Raw genomic sequence first — 25,432 nt, 5'->3', positions numbered from 1 at the left:
AGTTACCATTGTTCTATTTCTTGGGTGATGCTTACCAACGTATTCCCTTAGTGATAACTCATTGAACTGTAACATCTGTCTTGGTGCATTTTTCTGTATGTGTATTATACTTAACAACTACAAAAAAATCTTAATGTGTAAACCACTTCTCAAAAATTTTTTTGAAAGAATTGGAGGAAGATCTGATGAGATAGGATTCCATAAGATTTTAACTATTTGATATTATTTAGATTTGAGCAGACAGCATAATGTAAACATTGTCAGGGGTCCCAAATATCCACAGAGAACAGCAGAGTAGACTAAAAGGATTTCAGAAATCTCCTTAGTCCTGGATGCTTACTATCTCCCCCGGACTCTCTCCTTTCCTCCTTTCCCCCCAAAATGGCCTGCCCTCTAACCTTCAGGTTTACTTTTGGATTCTTAGTACGCTCTGGACCTGCCCCTGGCCATACTTGAGTGTTAAAAAACGGGCATCTGTTTCCATTCACAATGTAGTTTACAATATGGAAATCACACCAATGTTGCATTTTCCATAAATTAGTAAGTATACATCTTCGTATGTGTGTTATTTTGCAGTTCACCTGGTAAATGTATTTGCTTTATTTTCTTAAGTGCAGAGGCATATAAGGAAGTCATTACAAACACAGACTTTGAAATTAGATTAACCAGGCTTCAGATCCCAGTTCTGTCGTTTATTAAGTGAACAACCTGTCCAAGCATGTTTCCTCATTTTGTAATTCAGGGTAATGTGACTAACTCCTAGCATTGTTGTAAGGTGGTAAGTGCAAAATTCTTAGCATACTACCTAGCTCAAGGTAAGAATTCAATAACTTCACCTAATGGTGCTGATAGTGCTGATGATGTATCATCCCTGGAAACTATTTAGGAGTTCAACTGGAATAGAAAAAGTTTGTATTTTTGTTTGTGGTATTAGCACTAGGGCTCAGGGTGCAGGGTATTGATTTATAGCCGTGCTGATCAGAAAGCCTAAAATCCCATACATCAGACTCCACAAAATTAAGATCTCAGTAGGTGGTAAGCCATGGCAAGAAGGATTGTCATCTAGATATTTCTCCAGAGAAGACACACAGGTGGCCAACAGACACATGAAGAGATGTTCAACATCATGCAACAGCAGAGAAATGCAAATCAAAACTACAGTGAGCTATCACCTCACACTGCCAGAGAGGCTAAAATCAAAAACACAAGAAGCAACAAGTGTTGGCGAGGACGTGGAGTAAAAGGAACCCTTGTGCACTGTTGGTGGGAATGCAAACTAGTGCAGCCACCGTGAAAGACAGTATGGAGCTTCCTCAAAAAAGTTAAAAATAGAACTACCCTACGATCCAGTAATCACACTACTGGGTATTTGTCCCCAAAATACAAAAACACTAATTCAAAGGGATACAAGCAGGGGCACCTGGGTGAGTCAGTCGATTAAGGGTTCGACTTCGGCTCAGGTCATGATCTCATGGTTCATGAGTTCAAGCCCCACATCGGGCTCTGTTCTGACAGCGCAGAGCCTGGAGCCTGCTTCTGATTCTGTGTGTCCCTCTCTCTCTGCCCCTCCCCTGCTTACGCTCTGTCTCTGTTTCTCTCGTGTGCTCTCTCTCTCAAAAATAAACATTAAAAAAATTGAATTAAAAAAAGGATACATGGGCCTCTATGTTTATTATCATTATTTACAATAGGCAAATTATGGAAGCAGTCCAAGTGTCCATTAATAGATTAATGGATGAAAAAAATGTGGCATACACACACACACACACACACACACACACACACACACACACACTGGAATATTATTCAGCCATAAAAAAAGAATGAAATCTTGCCATTTGCAACAACATGAATGGATCTAGAGGGTATAATGCTAAGCAAAATAAGTCAGTCAAAGACAAATGACATATGATTTCACCCATATGTGTAATTTAAGAAACAAGACAAATGAGTAAAGGAGAAAAGAAAGAGACAAACCAAGAAACAGACTCTTAACTATAGAGAACAAACTGATGGTTACCAAAGGGGAGGTGGGGGAGGTGGGGGTGGGTGAGGGGTGGGGATTAAAAGCACACCTACCATGATGAGCACTGAGTAATGCAAAGAATTGTTGAATTACTATATTGTACACCTGAAACTAATATAACACTGTGTATTAACTATACTGGGATTAAAATAAAAAACTTAATAAAAGATATAAAGCACCAAAGGGAAAAAAAAACCCAGAAAGGTTGTAATCTTCATGAGTAGAAGAAAATACCAGTTTGGATGTGTTGAGTCATTTCAAAAATCATCTGAAGGATATACTAGGATTTATTTTGACTGGGAAGATTTCGACTGGGAGGGTACTGGACGGTCTCTTCCTGATTTTCACAGGGTGGGTAAGAGGGTAAGAATTTGAAGGTACAAAGGAAACTCCCTAAGTTGAGTTCCAGGTCATGGGTACAAACAAAAGGAGTCATGACTACACTCTTTAATTTAATGCATGGGAAACATCAACTGAACACTCAGCAATTTTTTAGGTCACACTCATCATACAAAAACCACAGGCATCAACTGAGTGGTGAATTTGATAACAGGTAGGAAACCAGTGAGATTCTGACATGCTGCTAAGTACAAAGGGGAACCTGAGAAGGGCCAGAGGGAAGGCGGATGTACAGAAGGCTGTTGGTTCACAAACAAAGGGTAGCCCGCTTATGACGGGGAAGGACCCCTACTCATTTCCACTCCCTAGTGGAGAAACAACGAAGTGTTACTGCTCAAGTTAAGAAGGGAAGGGCTAGTACCTTTCTGCATTAGCCCCTTTAGGGCCACAAACGATTCATATTTGAACAGAAATGCATACAAGTCCTAAACCTTAGATACCAAAAATCATTTGGCCCAAAATACTTTTGTGGCAAATATATGTCACATTAACTCACAAGACTTAAAATAAGGATGAAGCTATACTAATATAATTTGTGGCTAATAAGAACAACAGCAACTCACAACAATGCTGATGATGTCCTGCTCACATGGAGTCCTTCCTAAAGTGTTCGGTCCTTCCTAAATCTTACTGAATCAGTAAGACCCAACCAGGAGATCAGAAACCATACCAGTTATTTTAACAGGAAAAAAAAAAAAAATGTGCTCTGTAGAATTGATGAAACAGATATTGGAGAACTAAAAATGTAAAAGGGGGGATTCTCAGATTGAGGCAGTGAAAGTAACTACAAAAGCAACTTCAGCACCCAGGGCAGAAAGAACAAGGGGAAGATGTGGGGGTTACATCCTGGAAAAGGAACCCCGGAAACTGGAGCTCTGGCTTCTGAGAATGGGCACTGTCAGCCCATTGCTGGAATCTCTGTGGGGGCAGAACGAGGCTGATTCTGGGAGTGTGGAACCAGAAGCTCCTGCTGGGGTGAAGGGACACGGTGGGGCAGTGTGGACAAGAACAGCCAATAGGAAGCCCGGCCCCTTGGCTCCTCCCCTGGCTGCCAGCATGCCTCCAGCGCCCCCTATTGGTGGAGCCTAAAGGACCTGGCTGACAAACGTTTAGGTGGAGTCCCAGCTTCTGCATCACATGGCCGAAGTCCCAGCCAAAGGGACGATCTGACCTGGATTTTGTTAGCCTCTGTTTCCAAGTCTTTCGGGGAGAAGGAAGTAACATATTTAGAGAACTCTGAAAATCCTGGCCGACCTCTCACTTCCTCCCAGCAAAAAGACTTCTTTCTTTTCAATTACTTTAGATTCTTTTTTCTAGGATGGAGGTAGTTGATCCAAATTTAGGGATCTAATTTGGTGCATCTGGGTACATCTCCCAGCCTTTACAACTTCCTCTTAAGGACCAGAGCTGAGACTGGCTCTCAGGTTTTCTTTATACTACTTCAACTATTTTAACACATTCTTTTTTTTTTTTTTAATGTTTTATTTATTTATTTTCTGAGAGCGAGAGCAGGGGAAGGGTGGGGGTCGGGGGGCGGGTGCAGAGAGAGAATCCCAAGCAGGCCCCGCACTGTCAGCAGAGTCCGCAGGGTGTTCCATGTCACCAACCCTGAGCTCAGGACCTGAGTGAAAAATCCAGATTGTGAGGCTTAACGGACTGGGCCATCCCCGGCGCCCCTGCACACGTTTCTTAATTTCAACCCCCCACCATCCCGTTATGAAGAGCCTGGAACCCAGAACCCGGCCTGTGTGGACATCTGCAGGCCACTGCTGACAAGCCTGGAGACTTCATTCAAGCAGCTACGTCGTCCTTCCCTTTCCTCTTCTGTACAATGGGACAGTACCTAGTTGCGGGTGGTGGGGACTGCGTGAAATCAAATACAATGCATGGCAGAGTGCCTGGCGGTATGTTGAGAGATGAACGTCCATCTCATTCTTCCGGTACTGAACTCCCACAGTTCACATTCAGAGGAATGTCACAGTCAGGCCCGAACACCAGAACCCCTCTTCCCTGCGCCGCCCTCACTCTCCTCCCCGGAGTGAGGTCCTCCCTGCACCAGTGCCCTCGCTGGTTGGGGCCCTGGATGCTCGGTCAGGCTCTCGGCGCTGCGTGCCTGGGGACTGGAGATCGCGCTGGCGGCTGGGCTGGGGCGGGACGCGGGTGGGGCGCGGCCGCGGCACCGCCTCCCCGGGCGCCGGGCCACCGTGAGCGCCGCGCGCAGCCCGAGCGGTGGGTGCCGGGCGCCGACGGAGGCCGCGGCTCGAGGGGGCCGCGGGAGGCTGCGGGACGCCCGCGGGGATGTGACCCAGCCCCGCCGCCCATGTGGGCCCGCCGACCCCCGGCGAGGGCGGCGGCCAGAGGGGTCCAGGCGCCCGGGCGCGCGGCCCTGCGGCTGCTGCTGCCGCCGCTGCTGCTGCTGTTCGCGGCCGCGCCGTCGGGATGCGCAGGTAGGTCGGTGGCGGCGGGGCCGCCCCGTGCGGGACGCGGACGTTCCCGGGCCGGTTCCCCAGACGGCGCAGCGCCGACCGGCTCGTCCGCCGGCCGGGTGTCGCGCTGGCTCGGCCTGGGGGTCTGCGCCGCGAGCCCCCGGAGAAACTCGCCGCAGCCCGCCGCGCGCCTGCTTCTGAGTCAAGTTTGCAGGACCGAGCGTTTCACACTTTCCATTGCGCGGGTGGCAGGGAGGCGGAGGAAGTGTGACAGTGGTGGCTCTGAGTGGAACCCACAGCTCGGAGCCTGCATTGGGCGCCGGTGACCCCGCGCAGCGCCCTCGCCCGCACCGACCTGCCGCCCTTTAACAGGGGCCAACCGGGGCCGGCGGTGACCACGGCGCTTTATACCGGACTCCCGGAAGGGTCTGCGCGGAAAGATCAGGGTCTAGAAAGCGGCAGTGTTTCTAAAATAAGATCACTTCTCCTGAGCACGTCATTTCTTCCCCCGCTTTGTGGTTAGGACCTTGTACAGGTAAGTGCTCTTTGATGTTTCGGAAATCACAAAACTTCTATGGTTGACATAAGGTAACCGAAATGTGTTTTGCTGTGTTTTTTTAAGTTTAAATTCTACCAAGTGGGATCCAGTAAGCCAGGATGATTCATTAACCTGATTTCTTTCTTTCTTCTGCTTTTCTGATATATAAGAAAAAGATGTTTTTTTAAAGCAAGATATCTGGAATTTTTTTTTTTTTTTAATTAAAACCAGCAAAGCTTCCCAGAATACTGTACTTTGTAGAGACGTGGTTCAGGCTTTTAACTTTTACTGTTAACCCAGAGCTGAACAACAGTGAATGCAGAAAGTTGTCCGTGAAAGTGCAGTGTTCTTAGTAGTCAAATAAAAAGTTATGTGCAATAATACAGTTATTACGGAAGCAACCCAAGTGTCCATGGTAGATGAATGGATAAAGGTGTGATGCACACATACATACACCACACATGGGAATATTACTCAGACATTAAAAAGAATAGGATCTAGGGACTCCTGGGTGGCTCAGCAGGTTAAGCGTTGGACTTCAGCTCAGGTCCTAATCTTGTGGGTCACGAGTTCAAGTCCCTCATTGGGCTCTGTGCTGACAGCTCAGAGCCTGGAGCCTGCTTCGGATTCTGTGTCTCCCTCTCTCTCTCTGCCCCTCACCCACTTGTGCACTCTCTCTCTCTCTCTCTCTCTCTCTCTCACACACACACACACACACACACACACACACACACACATACACACACTCAAAAAAAAGAAGAATTTTATTTATTTTATTTATCAAAAATAAATAAAAACATAGAAAATTTTAAAAAAATAGGATCTTGCCCTTTGCAACAACATGAGTGGACCTAGAGAGTATTACACTGAGTGAAATAAGTCAGGCAGAGAAAGACAAATACCATAGGATTTAACTTGTGTGTGGAATCTGAAAAAATAAAACAAATGAGGAAACAAACGAAAAGCAGAAACAGACTCATAAATTGTGAGACCAGACTGATGGTTGCCAGAGGGAGGGGGGCTGGGAAATGGGCAAAATGGGTGAAGGGGAGGGGGAGATACAGTCTTCCAGTTATGGAATGAACACATCACAGGGATAAAAGGTACCACACAGGGAATAGAGTCAGTGGTATTATAATAACACTGTAGAGTGACAGCAGCCATACATGTGAGCATAGCGTAACTATAGACTTGTGGGGTCACTGTGTCTACACTTGCAACTAACGTAACATTGTGTGTCAACTGCGCTTCAGTAAACATGCAAGAAGTTCAATACAATTCCAAAACGTAATATTTTTCAACAATAGATTTTATACCCCCAAGCGTTTCTCGTCTAAATCCTAAATTGATCAAAAATTATGGTTATTTTTTAAAATTATGGTTATTTTGGGGCGCCTGGGTGGCGCAGTTGGTTAAGCGTCCGACTTCAGCCAGGTCACGATCTCGCGGTCTGTGAGTTCGAGCCCTGCGTCGGGCTCTGGGCTGATGGCTCAGAGCCTGGAGCCTGTTTCCGATTCTGTGTCTCCCTCTCTCTCTGCCCCTCCCCCGTTCATGCTCTGTCTCTCTCTGTCCCAAAAATAAATAAACGTTGAAAAAAAAATTAAAAAAAAATAAAATTATGGTTATTTTATTTTGTGTTTATAAACTTATTTATAATATATTATCATATGATTTTGTATTGTATTATTTTCTAGTTATTTCCTACATAGGCTCAACGGGATGAGACTGCTCCTGACTTACGCCAATATTGAGGCTTAAACTAACAGGAATTTGTTTGTTTCTGTAATCAAAGACGGACATAAAGTGTGCTCCATAATCGGGTTGGGGACTTACAACAGAAGGCAGTAATATTCTCGGCTTGACATAGCCCAGATGAAACTCTTCTCTGATCCACGAGACCCAGGTGCTATTTTCTTCTGGGTCCTCAGGTACCCTAAGGACCGCTGGAAAAAGCAGGTTAGAAGCTACTTAGATACCGTACCTACCTCTTAATAGCGAGTGACCTCTATCCTGATGGATCAACCACAATATGCACCAAACAATGTGAGCTTTCTAAGGGTTGGATGACATTGCCACTCTTGGGCAGGTGAATACTTTAAGTTTTTGAACTTTTTGGCACAAAAATTCATTCACCCAACTCAGGCTTTGGGTCAGACTGTATAATACCAAACACTCAGAGTGAGAGAAAAAGACATCAACACTCTGGGAAAATAGTTATATTTCATTTCAGGTAAGCTTTTAATGGAATTCAGAACATCTGTGATGCAAGCGTGACACACGCTCAGTTTCACTCTCTAAACTCTCCAGGGACAGAAGTTTCACCAGGAAGTTTATTCCTGTACGTTTCAAACTCTGCCCTGGCAGCCCATTCCCATACTTATTCTTCAGTGAACATAAAGAACTGTAGTCAGCATTATATAAAAAGCATTCAAAGCCAGTAAGAGACAGCAGGAGAAAATAACTTTCCAAGGTCCCGTATCCCCTCTCATCAAGCCCTTCGGGGGCATCCGTTGCTGTAGAATGATTTGTTTTTTTTTTTTTTATTTTTTTTTATTTTTTAATGTTTATTTATTTTTGAGATAGTGGGTGAGCAGGGGAGAAGCCAAGAGAGAGAGAGACACAGAATCCAAAGCAAGCTTCAGGCTCCAAGCTGTCAACACAGAGCCTGACGCGGGGCTCAAACCCATGAACCCGGAGATCATGACCTGAGCCACAGTTGCACGCTTAACCAACTGAGCCACCCAGGTGCCCCGATTGCTGTAGAATAATTCTGACCTCCCCCACAATGTTTTTTGTGGACCACTCCTCCCGGATTCTCAGCCTTACCTCACACCGCTTACTGCCTGCTCTGCTGGCCTTTTTCCAGTTCCTAGAACAAAGCCAAACCACTTTTCATCTCAGAGAAATGAGATACTTGTAGTTCCCTCTGCTAGAGTGCTCCTACCCACTCTAGCCCCAGCTAACTGCTTGCTCACACTTGGCATCTCACCTTCAATATGCCTTCATCAAGGAGATCTCCCCAAAATCCCCGAAGAAAGAAAAAAATATGGAGTTTATTATGTCTGTGAACAAATGAGCCTAACTTTAGTTTTGGAGCTTTTGGATTACAGTCTAAATATTACTACTACACCTATCTATGCTTATTACAACTAATATACTATAATTAGCACGGTGAAGGTATTTGTTGAAGTGTCTCTTCTCTGATATCAACACAGCAGCATTTGGGTATTCTGTTTCACTGAGAAGTTATTTGTACACACACAGACGATTCCGGTGAACTAACAAAATTCCCTTCATTATTTTTTTTAGCTTTTCCTTTTGAAATAATTTGAGGCTTACAAAAAAAGTTCCAGAAACAGAAGGGTTTCCATAAATCCCTTACCCAGTTTCTCCCGAGTTTAGCATCTTACATAACCATTGTACAATGTTTGGAACCCGGACATTAACTTTGATATAATACATTCACTGAACCGTAGACCATGCTCACGTTTCAACAATGTTTCCATTGAGGCTCTTTTTCTGTTCCAGAATCCCGCTTTACATTTAGCTGTCATTGTCCCCTTTGTGTCCTCCAATCTATAACAGTTCCTCATGCCCGTGACACTTTGGAGTGCCATCTTTTCCTTAACATGTCCCTCCATTTGGGTTCATCTGATGTCTCTTCATGTTTAGAGTGAGGTTATTCCTCTTGAGCAAATTGTGTTGTCTTTCTCAGTGCATCATAGCCAAGGATTTATGATATCAATGTCTTCTTGGTGGTGGTGTTGACCTTGATCACTTGGTTAAGATGGTGTCTGCAGGGATTCTCACTGCAATTACTGTTACGTTGGAGCAGACACGAGGCAATTTCTTGTATCTTTGCATGGCTTCCACATTTATCAGCTGAGGCTCATCCCCAGCCTGTCTGGAGAATATCATGTGCCTCAGATCCAAGCATGTAGCTGTAGACATCATCAGCCTCAGTCTTCAAAATGTGTGCACCCACTGCCTATAACTATGTATTGATCTTCCTGTAGAATAAATTCAAGAAAGGCAGTATTCACACTCCAGAGAATAAGTAAAGAGATTTGTTACCTCTGGCAGGTGGTGTGGTATAGGAACAAGGGGGTAGGGATGAGGGGGGCGTGACAGTTCTGAGTGTAACTTTTCGTATAGCTCTGGCTGTCAGAGCCATGGGTAGGACATACATTTTCCATTGAAACATAAACTCTGGACAAAGGAATAGGTAGATGGAATTATTAGTATTATAAAGTAAATACGTTAGCATAAGCATTTCAACATAAAACATTATGCTATTTTTATAACATTTTATTTTATTTATTTTTAATTTTTTAAGGTGTCTTTATTTAGAGAGAGAGAGAGCACGCACAAGCAGATGAGGGGCAGAGAGAAGGAGAGACAGAATCCCAAGCAGGCTCCACACCATCAGCACAGAGCCCAGTGTGGGGTTCAAACTCACAAACTATGAGATTGTGACCTGAGCTGAGATCAAGAGTCCGATGCTTAGCCAACTACGCCACCCAGGTGCCCCTATTTTAATATTTTAAATAAATAAAACTGCCTATCTGTGTGTTGCCTTTGCTAGTGCTCGGCATAGTACTTTTCACAAAATACTACTCAGTAAATTTGCATTTTTTGCTTAAAAGCACCTTTCGTTACATACATGTTATTTTTAAAATGATTTTCTATTTGCATCTTTTTCTTCTTTGCACAGCTTTACCAGGTATTACTGGCATATTCGCTTCCATGATTATTTAAAAAAAAGAAAAAGACATCTTAGAATCAGCTGCAGCTTGATGTAGCATGTATTTTAACGAGTACAATCATTTTACCCATCTTACTAACATTACACTCATGCTATGATTGTGATATTCTGACAGCATTCTTACTTGTTCTCGGTCCACATTTATGATTATCTGGCACAAGTGCTGATACCAGAAAAATGAATTAAATCACTATAACCAATTCCGGGATGTGTCAATTACTTATAGAATTGGAGGACAAGAAAACTTTAGGAAAAAATTGCTGGCTGGAGACATTAAAATTGAATCCTTCCTCTGCTTTAGCTTCAGAATTCCTTTGGGTATAGAAACCTGGGGGTGAGAGGACGTTCAAGTCCCATCCAGCTGCTTCTCCAGTGAATCTCCTTGGTGGCTTTACTTCCAGGTCATTGCCTGTATGCTATTTGAGTACCTGTCATTACGGGCAACTCACTGCATGGCACCCAAGGCGGGATGTGCTGTCATCGCAGACTTCCTACCGTGAAAATGTTCTTCCATATAATGAGCTAAGTTCTTAATCTCTTTGACCTTCACCCATTCCTGGTGCTCGCTGTATGCGGCTAAGGCCATACGGGATGAGCTGTGCAGGTAACTGAATGTAGCCATCTGTGTCTTCTTTCCTCTCCGCTAACCACCTTCCCTGTTATGTCATGCCAGCCTCTCTCTCCTGGTCTTTCTAGTATGTGTGTGTTCCAGTTTGTCTGCAAGCTCCCAGGCTGCCTCCTCGTAGACCGTGATGACATGGCTGGTCTACTACATCCGAAGCCCTACACCTGGCGTGTTTGTTCTTAAATAACTCAGCTTCAGGTTCTTGGTGAACACAGGGTTCCTGATGCCTATAAGGTGCCCTCGTTTTCTCTGTTCTCCTCTCCTAGGAGACACAGACTCTGACCCCTCATGTAAACTCAGACTTTCATATGAAGACAATCTCGCTTTGCGAAAGTGGTTTCCTTTCTGTTGGCTTCTCAGAGTATAGAGGATGGAACTATGGCGTAATGTTTCATCTAGAGCTTGTGAGGTCTGCGATGGGGGTCTTTGGATACCTCTTCCTGGAGAGAAAATTTTTGCTGATTATCTATTCGACTCTGGTTCTGTTTTTTGCCTGTGATGGTCACCGCGTTACACATTGAGCCACAAAACGGCTTCCGCACAGACACACGCTCCTTTGCCAAATGCCAGCTTTACGTCCAGTCACAGAGAAATAGCATAATTTTTCATGTACAGATTTGTCAGTAAGTTGTCCTTATACTTCCAGATTGTCAACATGTATACTATGCATTCAGCCTCCTCAGAGTTCCAGCCCATACAGTTACATTTGTATTTTGGTGATATGAGGGTTTTTTTGGTGACTGCGTCGTCCTAGTTAAAGCATTTGTTTCCATCATTTCCCCCATTTAAATGATCTCCTACGTCAGTCCCCTCATCTTTACTTTCTAGAGGTTCGGCAGCCCTTAAGGAATTTATCATTCTCCTCAATAAGCATCGTGTTCATTTTTGAGGAACGATAGAAGTGAGCAAATGACACCTCCTGGATTAGTTTTCTAAGGCCGCCATAATAAAATACTACCAATTGGTGGCCTAAAATAATGTAAATTTATTATCTCATGTTTCTGGAAGTTGGAAGTCTGAAATCAAGATATGGGCAGTTCTCCTTCTGAGAGCCGTGAGGGAACATCTGTTCCAGACCCCTCTCCTAGCCTCTGGTGGTTGCTGGCCATCTTTGGCCTTCCTTGGCTTGTTGAACATCCTTCCAATTCTCTGCCTTCACATGGCACTCTCCCTGTCTCTTCACATAATCTTCTCTCTTTGTGTCCAAACTTCCCCTTTTTATAAGGATGCCAGCCATATTGGATTAGGGCCCATCCTAATGACCTCTTTCTAACTGATCATCTCTACAAGGACCCTATACCTAATTACAGTTACTTTATGAGGTACTGGGGGTTAGGATTTCAACATACTTTTTTTGGGAGGCACAGTTGAATTCATACCCTCACAGGCTCACAGGGCAGTGAGCACAGGCTCATAGGGCAGGATCCGTGGGCTTGGCTTCTAGAGTGGAGAAAAGCGACCTTTTCATCCCCATGCAGTGGCTCTCCTCTTCAACATGGCCACTGCCAAAGGACAACTTTCCTGGGAGCGTCATGCCTGGAAGCCTCCCCTGAGAATGTTGAAGGCAGAGACGAGGTCTTCTCTTGTATGTTCCATAACATGAACATAAGAGAGAGCCACTATCTTGTAATATACACAAATGTTGAATTTTTATTTTGTAAACCTAAAACGAAGATAATGTTATATGTCAATTATACCTCAATAAAAATAAAAAGGGAAAGCCATCAATAGGTATGTAATAAAGACAGTGAAGTTTAAATTTCTTCAGCAGAGGGGCTCACTCTCCTCAGATCTCTACCTCCGGCTTCTCTGAGGGGCACTTCAACTACAAAATCCTCACCCTTGATCCAACAAGGACCATTTTCATATTTCAGGTTAACTATCCATCTAATTCCAAGCCAGCCCTCCTCCTCCAATTTTGATTAAAGTATATGTGTTTCAAAAGACCCACTAAATTATCTACTAAATGCTCTACTTTGTTATTAAAAATTAACTCATAGTTTCTAAGTGCAAAATAGAATATTGCATTCAGCTCAGGAGCAAATAACTTAGGGGGATAAGGTAGCTGAGGTGATCAGATTTAATGAAGAAGAATTACCTTAACAGCCCATGCATCCATTTGGAGTTTCCAGGAGTTAATATATAACTTAACACACTGTGATTTTTAAATAATTTTCTTTTGAACACTTGTTATTCATGCAATGTCATTCATTCATATATATCAGGAAGAAGTCTAGGCACTGAGGTGAACAAGAAAACAAGGTCTCTTTCTTCACAGAGCTTTTGGTCTCAGACAGGTAATTACATTAAGGTATAAATGCCAGGGGCATCTGGGTGGCTCAGTCTGTTAAGCATCCAACTCTCGGTTTTGGCGCAGGTCACGATCTTGAGGTTTGTGAGTTTGAGCCCTGCATCAGGCTCTGTGCTGACAGTGCAGAGCCTGCTGGGGATTCTCTCTCTCCCTCTCTCTCTGCCCCTCCTGTTCCCTCTCTCTCTCAAAATAAATAAATAAGCCTAAAGAAAATAAAGTATAAATGCCAGAATTGAGAAAACCAAGCTCTTTACAAGCACAGGGGTGCCTTGGCTCAATGGGTTAAGCATCTGACTCTTGATTTCGGCCTAGGCAGTGATCTCACGGTTTGTGAGTTCAAGCCCCTCTTCAGGCTCTGTGCCAACAGCATGGAGCCTGATTGGGATTTATTCTCATTCTCTCTCTCTCTCTCTCTCTCTCTCTCTCTCTCTGTCTCTCTTTCTCTCAAAAAAAAAAAACACTTTAAAAAAAAAGCACAGAACAAGTTAACCAATTGAGTCTAGAAGTCAGGCAGGGCTTTCTATAAAAAGGGTCCTTTAAACTGAGACTTACAAGAGTTGCTGGTGTGTATATATATATATGTGTGTATATATATATATATATATATATATATATACATATATATATATATATGTATATGTATATATGTATATATAATTTTATATATATATATATATATCAATTCACATTTGCCCTACTTGAGAAAAGATACATTAGAAAAGCAATGAGATTTCAAAGTAAATGTCTTACTATGAACAAATACTTCAAACACTTTTAGGGGCCCCTGGGTGGCTGTGAGTTGGGCATCTGACTTTGGCTCAGGTCATGATCTCATAGTTCATGAGTTCAAGCCCCACATCAGACTCTGTGCTGATGGCTCAGAGCCTGGAGACTGCTTCAAATTCTGTATCTCCCGCTCTCTCTGCCTTCCCCACTCATGCTGTGTCTCTGTCTCTCTCAAAAATAAATAAACATTTAAAAAAATTTTTTTAAATGCTTTTAGGGAAAACAAAATTCAATAAATAGTTCTAGGTAGGCTGGCATCCATATTATATAAAATAATATCATTCAATATAAATTAAGGTCTTTTTCATTTAAGATTTTAGCAGGAAAATATAGGCATATCTAATTTTATTGCACTTTGTAGATAGTCCAGCTTTTACAAATTAAAGATTTGTGTCAACCCTGTGTCGAGCAGGTAGTCAGTGCATTTTCCCAGCCACATTTGTTCATTTTGTGTCTCTGTATCACATTTTGATAATTCTTGCAATATTTCAAGCTTTTCAGTTATTGTTATATTTCTTAGAGTTCTCAGTGATCTGTGATCAGTGGTTGTGACTTGCTGAAAGCTTAGAGGATGGTTAGCATTTCTTAGCAATAAAATATTTTTAATTGAGTTGTGTACATTTCTATTTCTATTGAACACTTAATAGGCAACAGTATAGTGTTAACATAACTTTTATATTCACTCGGAAACCAAAAAAAGCTAAATCCTGCTCTAAGCATAGTCAGTCTATAAATTACCAGATAGTTAATATTCTTTTTTCCACACCTACAGTTCTTTCTTATATATTTTCAGTTCTTTTTTTTTTTTTTTTAAGAAAACTACACATCAACAAACAAAAAGTGGGCAGGAGTAGGAAGCTTCAGAGCTGTAGGACGGCCTGACTTCAAGGTCATTGGCAGCCTCAAGTCACTGTGGTCTGTGGGGCCCTTTGCAATACTGAATCAAACCACAAACAATTATCAAAAGACACAATTGTTACAGCTGTGGTTTTGCAAGCTGGGGCTTCTGTCCTCGGTGCTATTTCCCACTTCCTTAATCAACACAGTCCTTTGAAGGCCCTGTTAGCTTTAGCGAGCAAAGGCAGTGTCTTAATTGATCCACTCAGTTGTTCATGGACAAGTTCCAAGGCTGTGAGAGCAACGGTGCCTTTGGTTCTTCCTTGTGCGCGGCCTCTTCATGGTTGCTCTGCTTTTCTCATCACCAGTGTTCTTTTTTTTTTTTTACATCTTGTGGCAGTTAAGGACCTAAAAGAGCTGATCTTCAGTGTGGCCTAAGCAGCACGTGCAACGTCCGTTCATTTTATTGCATATAGTTACACAACTTCAAGGCGTAATTCAACCCTACTCTAGTCATTCTCGAAAATATCAAAGCATCTACCTGTCATAGAGAGGAGAGCTAGCCTAGTGAAAAAAATTTACCTGACTGTTTTTGATGGCTACTGTCTGCTCCCATCCTTGTCTTGTTCAGCAGGAAAATCTGAGATCACAATTGGGACCACACTAATCAGCCTCATTTCCCTCAAAATTCCAGTCTACAGTGAACAGAAGCAAATACTAATAACTACTTCCAAATTTCCACCAATTATTTTTGAAACTCTCTTACTTTTTCCATGTTTCCCCCCCCCATTTTTAGCTTGGTGATTTTCCCTCTGAAAATTTCAAGTGATGAAGGTATTGACGAAAGAATGGCTTCCGTGAGAATATAAAGAAATACTAGTTGCGAAAATGATTTGAACAATAAAGTCGATGATAGTTAATGAATACCTGCTGATTCAACTTGGAATTCCCAGTAGCTATTCTTTCTAATACCTTAGTGGTCCCATATGGTTTGCCTTTGACTCTTTTCTTACTTTCATTTCCTTTCTGAGGCAAGTTATCAGTAGTATAGACTCCAACCCACATTTGAATCTACCTTACTTTTCCAGATACTCTGATGTTCATTATTACAAATCCAGCTACTTTAGAGAGATCACAAAATGTGGAGAAAATCAAGTTCCTGTCTTTAAAAGGCTAATTTCTAAAAACGAATGGAAGACATTTATATGAGAGGTGATATAATTTAGTGCAACTGGTTTTCTAACAGCAGGGCTGACATATTCAAGTAATGGTGTCTTCAAAATAGGCATTTTAGAAGGCGATGCACAAAATATCTCACAACAGTGTATTTCTTAAGCTCCTCTTTTCAGAGTTCCGGGTAGAGCCTGCATGCATTGGTCAGAATAACCCATTAAGTGGCAAACCTTCATCTTGGAGATGGGATTTAATTTTCAAACGCGTTCCAAGCCATTTCCAACAAACCTGGGTAATCAAGATGAGAAGTCAGGTTATGGTTTTGCAAAAACAAGGTGTGATTATAAAAAAAAAATGAGATGGAAATATTCGTATGTTTGTAAGTTATCTTTGAAAACAATTATAGCTGAAAGGAAGTGTGCCCTAAATGCCATGAGCTGAGCAGTACCCTAGCAATAATTATAAACCCTCCCACAGGAACTACGTGGAAGATGCACACTGTCTTTGATGGGTCAACTCCAATCTCCTTATTTTAAGAAGTCATCTCGACCTTAAAGTCCTCCTTGCTATCAAGAACCGACAGCAATAGTCAAAAACATGTTTAAGCACATAAATTTATTTATTGAGGTGTGGCCATAAAGAAATAACACCGCTTTTTCTGTATGACTTATGCATCACTCATCCACATAAATGTTCACATACCTGGCAGGGAAAGTATATATTGATGGATCATGTCCCAGATTCAGATCCTATCTGCTCCTTGAGAGCAGGGCCTTCTGTGTGTTTCTCTCCTCTACTGCTCTAGCGCCTGTCAGCACTCTTTCTAGCACACGGTGGGTACCTAGTAAACATGTTGAATGAATGATATGACTAGGTACAGTTTCACCAGGAAAAGCTTCAATGAAGAAGAAATACTTGGGTTTTCCTCATTGAATTTCTTATATCTCTCCTTAGAAGCAATCATCTATGACATGCAAAATCTATAATGATCATACAATCCCTTCTTCCTGCAACTGTGTTCTCAGGATCATTTCTGAAAGGCAGTAGGCAAGTGGCCTACTATAGGAGCCCAGTCATGGTCCGAACACTTGAACTCAACCAAGGGATCCCTCCAAATGGCTGAATAACCATGGCCAAATCATTCAGCCTCTCTGGGGCTCTGTCTATTCAGCTGTAAAGTGAGAATAGTAACTATCGAGGACAACACTGAGCTAATAATGATTGAGCTCTTTCTTTGTGCCGGGCACTGTTCCAAGAGGTCTATGGAAAGAATCTTATTTTTTTTTTAGCGTTTATTTATTTATTTATTTTTCAACGTTTTTTATTTATTTTTGGGACAGAGAGAGACAGAGCATGAACGGGGGAGGGCCAGAGAGAGAGGGAGACACAGAATCGGAAACAGGCTCCAGGCTCCGAGCCATCAGCCCAGAGCCCGACGTGGGGCTCGAACTCACGGACCACGAGATCGTGACCTGGCTGAAGTCGGACGCTTAACCAACTGCGCCACCCAAGCGCCCCTAGCGTTTATTTATTTTTGAGAAAGAGAGACAGAATGTGAGCAGGGAGGGGCAGAGAGAGAGGGAGACACAGAATCTGAAGCAGGCTCCAGGCTCTGAGCTGTGAGCACAGACCCCGACCTGGGGTTTGAACTTACGAACCGTGAGATCATGCCCTGAGCTGAAGTCGGACACTTAACTGACTGAGCCAACCAGGCGCCCTGGAAAGAATCTTATTTAATCATCCCATCAAGCCTATGAAGCAGATAGTATTATTTTGTTTTAGAAAGAGGAAATTGAGGTGCAGACATAAATAACGAACTTGGGGATGCACGACTGGTAAGTGGTAGAGAAGGGAGTGGACCCCAGTGTAGCTCTAGAACTCTTGCCCTTAGAACTTCTCTCTGACCAACTCACATAATCAATTACTAGAAGCCAGAGAGAGAGGGCCAGCGACCGCCCTATATAATGTACACTATTATTAGAAAAGTGAGGGAGCACACACATCTGGCAGAGAGTGGGCAAAGATACAGTAGAGAAGTAACAGTGGAGACGGCGGTTAAGGGAAAATCATCAAGTTTGCAGGAACTAATGTTAACACTGAACCATGCTCTCGCCTTTATAGACAGCTGCATAACTTTTCTTGGGTACGTAGTTCCTGACTCACATTTTAAGGGCTGTTGTTAGATGACTGATTTTTAAGAACACTTGATATATAATTAAGGAGGAGAAGAGAGAGGAGTTAACAATTTTCAGGAGAGATGATTTACAACTTGAGACAAAAGAAAATCTGCCTTTCCTTTCGGCATGGTGACGTTAGAACAATATCTAAGGGATTGCACCAGTGCATCAAAGCAGCAATGCTGTTTGGCTCTCACTTGGTGTGTTCAGGATGAGTTAGTTACAGCTTTTGCTTCCCGAAATTAGTTAATCACCCTCTGGTGCTTTTTCTTACCTCTTTCACCCTCACTCCCCACAGAAAGGATTGATACAAACATATTAAGGTATTTTCCTATTTCAAAAGATACAATAGGTAGCAGCCACTTGTCATGCATGGGCGACTGTTCCTTCATTCAAAAGGATCTGTTGAAGGGCTTCTGAGTGGCTCAGTCAGTTAGACATCCGACTTGGGCTCAGCATGATCTCACGGTCCGTGAGTTCGAGCCCCGCGTCAGGCTCTGTGCTGACAGCTCAGAGCCTGGAGCCTGCTTCGGATCCTGTGTCTCCCCCTCTCTCTGCCCCTCCCCTGCTCTCTCGCTCTCGCTCTCTCGCCCTCAAAAATAAAGCTAAACATTAAGAAAAATCATCTGTGGAGTGTCTGCTGCTGGTGATGATTCCCCGGGTACAATGTAGGTTTACCAAGGCTGTTTCAAGGTACCACCACCAAGATTTGGCAGTTCAGGGTGTTCCATCCCCATTCAGTGCACATGTGCGTCTGGGTCCTGCCCCGTCTCCAGGATTTATGTGAGTCCCACCAGCCCCTGCTTAGTTCAGTTCAAAAGCATTCATTCACCAGGCACTGGGGCTACAAAGACTGTAAGTCATGGAGTCCAGTGTCCAACAGCTCAGAGCGTGGTGATTCCTTCGCTCTGCTCCAGCTTCAGAAGGAGAGAGGGGACTGGGAACTGGAGACTGTCTCTGGGCAAGGCTGGGCCGGGAATCCTCTGTGCTGAGGTCCCCTGGTTAGTCATAGGCTTGAGAAACTTGAATGGCCCCAAAGGGGAACTCACCAGAGGTGGATGCCTTTGACTGCTGAGCCTCTTACAGCCTGGTTGTTTTGCTCACTGCTGAATGAACATACAGTCTATGAGAGGAAAGTCATAACGCCTCAGCCCCCAAAGACAGAGGTTTGGATAACCCTGAGCCTGATTACCCTGACCCTTCGTGAGTTCGCTCTGAAAACCTCACCACGTTTGGTGGGTGTTCATCAGGCACTAATTTATGCATAGGCTTTTCCCACAGTGCAGCAAGATGGAAATATCTTTTACTGTGAGGCATATAGTTAAAACTGCAACATTCTTGCAGGGACGTAGGATTAGCTTTGAGGCCACTAGAAAATGTTACATACCACTGCACTACACCTGAGACCTGTATCTATACAAGGTATTGGAAAACTCCGTGTGCCAGTCCAACAGCTTTATGATTTAGGATGTGAAACGGACGGAATGTCAGGGAATCGGACCTGTACTTACAGGCCATAAATCTATGTGGAAAAAAAATGCTTTTGTTACCCATAAGCTGGCACATGACTCCTGATATTAATGTGGGTGTGACGTATTTTCACTTCTGTGTTGAATAAATTATCTTATCAGTACTGGCAGAGTAGAAAAATGACTTACGGCAATTTAAATGTTTACTCAGGGGTGTCTTCTTTACGTTTTCCAAACTTGAAACAAACATAGTACCTAAAACCTTCACAAAGATTTAAAAACCCCAAGAAAACACTAGTTATCAATCATTTTCGTTAAAGTGTGCCATTTCTTCTTTAAAAAATGCTGATTCTAGGGGCTCCTGGGTGGCTCTGTCGGTTAAGCGTCCGACTTCGGCTCAGGTCATGATCTCGCGGTTCATGGGTTCGAGCCCCTCGTCCCGCTCTGTGCTGACAGCTCAGAGCCTGGAGCCTGCTTCACATTCTGTGTCTCCCTCTCTGCCCCTCCCCCGCTCATGCTCTGTCTCTCTCTCTCAAAAATAAATAAATGTTAAAAAAAATTTTTTAATTCTACTTCTATTCTACACTTTGCATCATCAAAACAGATAAAAGGCAAGTATTCCTTGATAAATCCTCATTTGTTAATTTAGCTTTCATAACATAGTAATGCTGTTGCTGATGAGACTCTTGTAGCTCTGCTTCATCAGGAGGTCCTGTTGTTTCTACTTTGAAAACAGGGCTGTGAGCTGCCTCCCCCCCCCCCCCCATCTCCATATCTACAGCCAGCATCTGGGGGCAAGCCCATCCTTCCTCACTAAGACTGCTGTAATTATGGTCTTGCTGGTCTCTCCAGTTCTGTTCTTGCCCCCATCGGATCTTTTCTCCCCCCAGGAATGAAGTAATCTATTTGAAAGGTAAATAGGCTCAGGGCATCCCCTAGTGAAAAGGCTTTAATGCTTTCCCACTGAATTTCAAATGTAATCCAGATTCCTTCCCAGGGCTCGCAGAGATGGGGACTCTAGCACCTTTGTACTAAAGTTTCTTCTTGGCCACACTCTCCTCTTCCTCACTTTTTTCCCAAACACACTGGTCTTTTTCTTTTTAATGTTTATTTATTTATTTTCGAGAGACTATGAGCAGGGGGAGAGGCAAAAAGAAAGAGACACGGAAGATCCCAAGCAGGGTCGCGCTGTCAGTGCAGAGCCCGACGCGGGGCTCAAACTCACGAACCATGAGATCGCGACCCGAAGGGAAACCAAGAGTCAGTAGCTTAACCGACTGAGCTACTCGGGCGCCCCTCAAACACACTGGTCTTTTGATCGTTCCAAGGAGCTGTCTTTTGGGATGACATTTTTCCTATCTCAGGGGCCTTTGCCTGCCCTCCCAGCCCAAGCTGGCTCCTAAGACCCTATCTGAGTAGGTTCTGTGACCCACTGCTCCAACCTTGTTCCCTTTCATAGCCTGATCACCAAATTTACGAGTACATGTTTGTTCATTCGGCGACGAGTACATTGTTAACATTGTCCCTCTTCTTTGTAGTCTGGGAACTCTAGTCAGGAACACATCTGTATTCACAACGAGATATCTACATAGTAGCCCCTGTATTCATTTCCTGGGGCTTCCTTAACAGAGTACCGCAGCATGGGTGGCTTAAAACAACGTTTATTCTTACGGTTCTGGAGGTAGAATTACAAAACCAAGGTGTTGGCAGGGTTGTGCTCCCTCGGAAGCCTCTAGAGGACATTGCTTCTTTGCTTCTTTCAACTCCTGGTAGTCCCAGGCATTGCTTGGCTGGTAGAGCATCACTCCAGTCCTCCATTTGCAAAGAGTGTTCTCCCTGTGTCGCTGTGTCTTCATATGCTCTTGTAAGGACACCAGTCATATTGGATTAGGAGTCCTCTCTACTCCAGTCTGATCTCACCTTAACTACCTAACTGCTTAAGTTAACAACTTAACTACTAAGGACTTCAGTATATCCTTTTTGGGGAGAACACAATTCAACTTGTAATAGCACCTAACAAATATTAGTTGAATGAATAAATAAAATGACGACTGAACCGAAATTTCTCATCAATATAAGGGGGATTGACTACAGTGTATTCTGTATAGGAGACAAAGAGCTAAAGCCCAAGGCCAAAGGAAGATACACATATTTCTACATCTTTAAGTGTTACTGTGGTTTCAAATTGATAGACGGGATGTACTCAACAACTAAAAAGACACCAGAATAGACTCAAACACAGCCTTCTAAAAATCTGTTTTTCTGGTCAAAAAACCAGGTCAAACCTCACCATAGCAAGAAATATCTATGTCCATTGGCCAAAGATAAATCATTAAAATTCCACAATTAACAAATATTATAAATGATACAGGTACATAAATCACTATCAACCCTCCCCTCCAAAACTGATAAATATCCATTTCTGGAAATAAAGGCAGACAGTCAAGATGTTAAGAAAGATGATTACATGGCTTAATTTACTCTGATAAAAAATGGTTCAGAAACTTGCAGACCATGTCATAACAATGAATATTTTGTGTCCCGGTGTGACAGAGATGGGGGGATACCAGAACGTGACCTCCTTTTTCATGCTTTGTTTCCCCCGTGACAGTGACCAAGAAAATTAAGTTACATTAATTGGAAGGAACAATCCATTTTTTTATTCCAGGTTATTTCTTAAAAATTTTTAAAGTAGGTCTTAGAAATCTTGAGAATTCTGTCAATTGTTTATTTTCACTTAAGGATGAACAACTGAACATGTCTCAGTCGGTTGTGTCCAACTTCGGTTCAGGGCATGATCTCACGGTTCATGAGTTTGAGCCCACGTCAGGCTCTGTGCTGAGCCTGCTTCGCATTCTGTGTCTCCCTCTCTCTCTGCCCCTCCCCTGTTTGCACTCTGTGTGTGTGTCTCTCTCTCTCTCTAAAATAAATAAGCATTAAAAAAAATGTAAAAATAAATTTAAAAATAAAGATGAACAGAAATCAGTGTTGTTGAAGATAAAGATTTGTATAGATTAAACACAGAGACATGTGCCTAGACTATAATATCTAGTATAACTTGTGTTTTATATCTCCAAACTCAAGTTGCCACAAACCAAATACTGTAGTTTCTTATCAGTTAGTTCTGTGAAGTCACGTTTTGGTAATATTTTCCATCTGTGATATTATAACACACGGTCTATTTTAATTTTAGTTCTTACAAGATGCTAACCACTCTTCACATGTATGTGTCATATAAACATATAGAACTCCAGGTTTTAGATCTGAAAAGACCCTTTGGAGCTTTTTAGGTTAAAAGTGTTCCTCACTTCTGAAGGGTTGAAAAGTACTATATTTCCTGGTACTGCCTCTCCATGTTCTCTATTTCATCCTCCAAAATCTGATTAAAAATCAGAACCTATTGACAGCACAGAGCAGTACGAAATCACTGATAATTATTCATGGCCTATAATCTCCAGGAAAAAAAAAAAGCCAATACCAGTTGAAACACAGTGGTTCCAAAGAGTTAAAAGGTTAGAAATCAAAGACGACATTGAGTAGGCTGTGTTTTTTGAGATCCTCTCTACTCCTACCAGACTCAAACCCACACAGTAATCAGCTGATAGGGCTTCTCTTTGAGTATTTAACTTTCTTCTTAAAAATAAAACAGATATTTTAAAAAATGATCAGGGTTAAAAGTAGGAGCCATTGTGCATATATGTGTATATAGCATATGCACATACACCCAAACACATACTCAACCACCTATATTTTGGTTACTCTGCTACACGGTTAAAGAGCTTATTTTAGCTTAGAAACCGGGTTCTATGACAAAATTTGACTCTGAAGAATTTTTTTTTCTTTTCATTTGGTTTGTGGAGTTATAATATGTTGCATAGTCCTAATCTTAACCAATGATTACCCTCAGGATAAAGCTAATTTCCTTCTCCAAATTAGTCCCAGCAAATTTACACAAGAATTATGAGACTTTAGCTAAGAATTGACCAGTCTTTGGTGAGTAGGCTAAATTTCATTTCCTAAGGTTGGATTGAAGGGTCAAAATTTGTTACTCTCCAAGTTCCATGACTAAAATGTGTATTTCTAATAAGATATGTTGTTTATAAAATCTGATTGTTTATTACCCAGGACTTTGTGATCTCTTCAATATTTTACTTTATTGAATTCTTAAAATTTGTTTATTTATTTTGAGAGAGCAAGAGAGAGAGCGAGAGAGTGCATACAAACAGGGTCAGTGCAGAGCCCAGCGCAAAGTTCAATCTCACGAAACGTGAGGTCACGACCTGAGTCGAAATCAAGAGTCAGACGCTTAACTTACTGAGCCACCCAGGAGCCTCTCCAATATTTTATTTTTTTCAACGTTTTTTATTTATTTTTGGGACAGAGAGAGACAGAGCATGAACGGGGGAGGGGCAGAGAGAGAGGGAGACACAGAATCGGAAACAGGCTCCAGGCTCTGAACCATCAGCCCAGAGCCCGACGCGGGGCTCGAACTCACGGACCGCGAGATCGTGACCTGGCTGAAGTCGGACGCTTAACCGACTGCGCCACCCAGGCGCCCCATCCAATATTTTAAATTAATATTTCGATTCTTACCTGTTACCAGTGATCTTTTCAATTTATTTTAATTCCAGGATCATCCTCGTTTTATTTGTCCTATGGAAGACTATCCTTTTATAAGAAACTACCCTCCACTTGCCTTTCGTCCTTTTCGAACTTGTTGGGAGTGACTCAATTCTTTATAATTTCTCTACAAAGAACTTCTACAAGGGAATCCTCTAGCATAGTTTTCTTAGAGCACAGTTATGTGAAAATTTCAGCATTTAATTAAATGCATTGTCTTCTTTCACTGCTTTATTTTCTAATTATGGCTTTATTCCATACTTTAGCAAAGCTGCCCCTAACGCCAACCTCCAAAACTCGAACCTGGCAGGGCCATCCATCCTAAGTTTTCTTTCTGTATCTAACAAAGGAATTGTTTCAGTTATCTGCTGGTGCACAACAAACCACCCCAAAATTCAGTAGTTTAAAACAATCAGTTTATTATTTCTCACAAATCTGAGTGTTAACTGGTTCTTCTGCTGGTCTTATTTGGAGTCTCTCATGCAGCTTCAGTCTACGGCAGATGGGGCTAGAACGTCCGTGGTGGCTTCCTTCTGGCCCCCTGGTTGGAAAGGTGGGCCCAGCTGGGACCACTGAATGCCTCCCTCTTTGTGTGGTCTCGTCGTGTGATTTCTCCAGCAGAGTAGCCCAGCTTTTTACATGCAGCTCAGGACGTTCCAAAGGGCAAAGGTAGAAGCTGCCAGACCTTCTCAAGCCTCAGTCCTGGACTTATTTCCGTCACATTCTGTTGGTTGAAGTGAGCCATGGGGTCAGCTCAGGTTTGGGAGGAAATACACAGGACACGAGGCCCAGAAGGTGTGGCTTGTGGGGGCCATGTCTGAAGACCATCTACTACAGGGACTTTGTTTTCTTTTTTCTCCATTAAGACCTCAGCTCTTCTCTCCTCTTGCAGTTCCCTGCGTCTCTGGTGGTTTACCTAAGCCTACGAATATCACCTTCTTTTCCATAAACATGAGGAATATCCTACAGTGGAGTCCGCCAGAGGGTCTACAAGAAGCTGAACTTACTTACACTGTGCAGTATTTCATGTAAGTTATTTCTTTTCCTTTTTGATAGTTTATACACATAAGACTCAGACACCTATTAACTGTGCAAAGATAAACCGTCTGTTGTATTAAGTAAGCATTTGGAAAAAAAGAAAAGTTTTAGATATTTCATACTAAATTCTCTTGGGACGTTCTGCTAGATTAAATTAGGTAAACACTTCTTTGGGGCGCCTGGGTGGCTCAGTCGGTTGAGCGTCTGACTTCGGCTCAGGTCATGATCTCGCGGTCTGTGAG

General features: G+C 42.8%; 1 protein-coding gene across 5 annotated transcripts in view; it reads left to right on the top strand.

The window, feature by feature from the left end:
* The first annotated feature begins 4,641 nt into the window (after positions 1-4,641).
* IL20RA (interleukin 20 receptor subunit alpha) overlaps positions 4,642-25,432 on the top strand; it is a 35,557-nt gene continuing 14,766 nt past the window's right edge. The window contains exons 1-2 of one of the 5 annotated variants that reach the window (XM_023254438.2): positions 4,642-4,872; positions 25,045-25,180. In XM_023254438.2, coding sequence (XP_023110206.2) covers positions 4,746-4,872; positions 25,045-25,180 — 263 coding nt within the window. In that variant the 5' untranslated portion in view covers positions 4,642-4,745. Of the gene's footprint in view, positions 4,873-5,225; positions 5,387-9,891; positions 9,914-25,044; positions 25,181-25,432 lie in introns of those variants that run through there. The other 4 variants (XM_023254437.2, XM_019831286.3, XM_006932047.5 and 1 more) reach the window with 4 other exon arrangements.

This window comes from Felis catus, chromosome B2 (assembly GCF_018350175.1).
Source record: "Felis catus isolate Fca126 chromosome B2, F.catus_Fca126_mat1.0, whole genome shotgun sequence".
Classification (NCBI taxonomy): domain Eukaryota; kingdom Metazoa; phylum Chordata; class Mammalia; order Carnivora; family Felidae; genus Felis; species Felis catus.
This window is presented reverse-complemented; position numbering and strand designations above follow the sequence as displayed.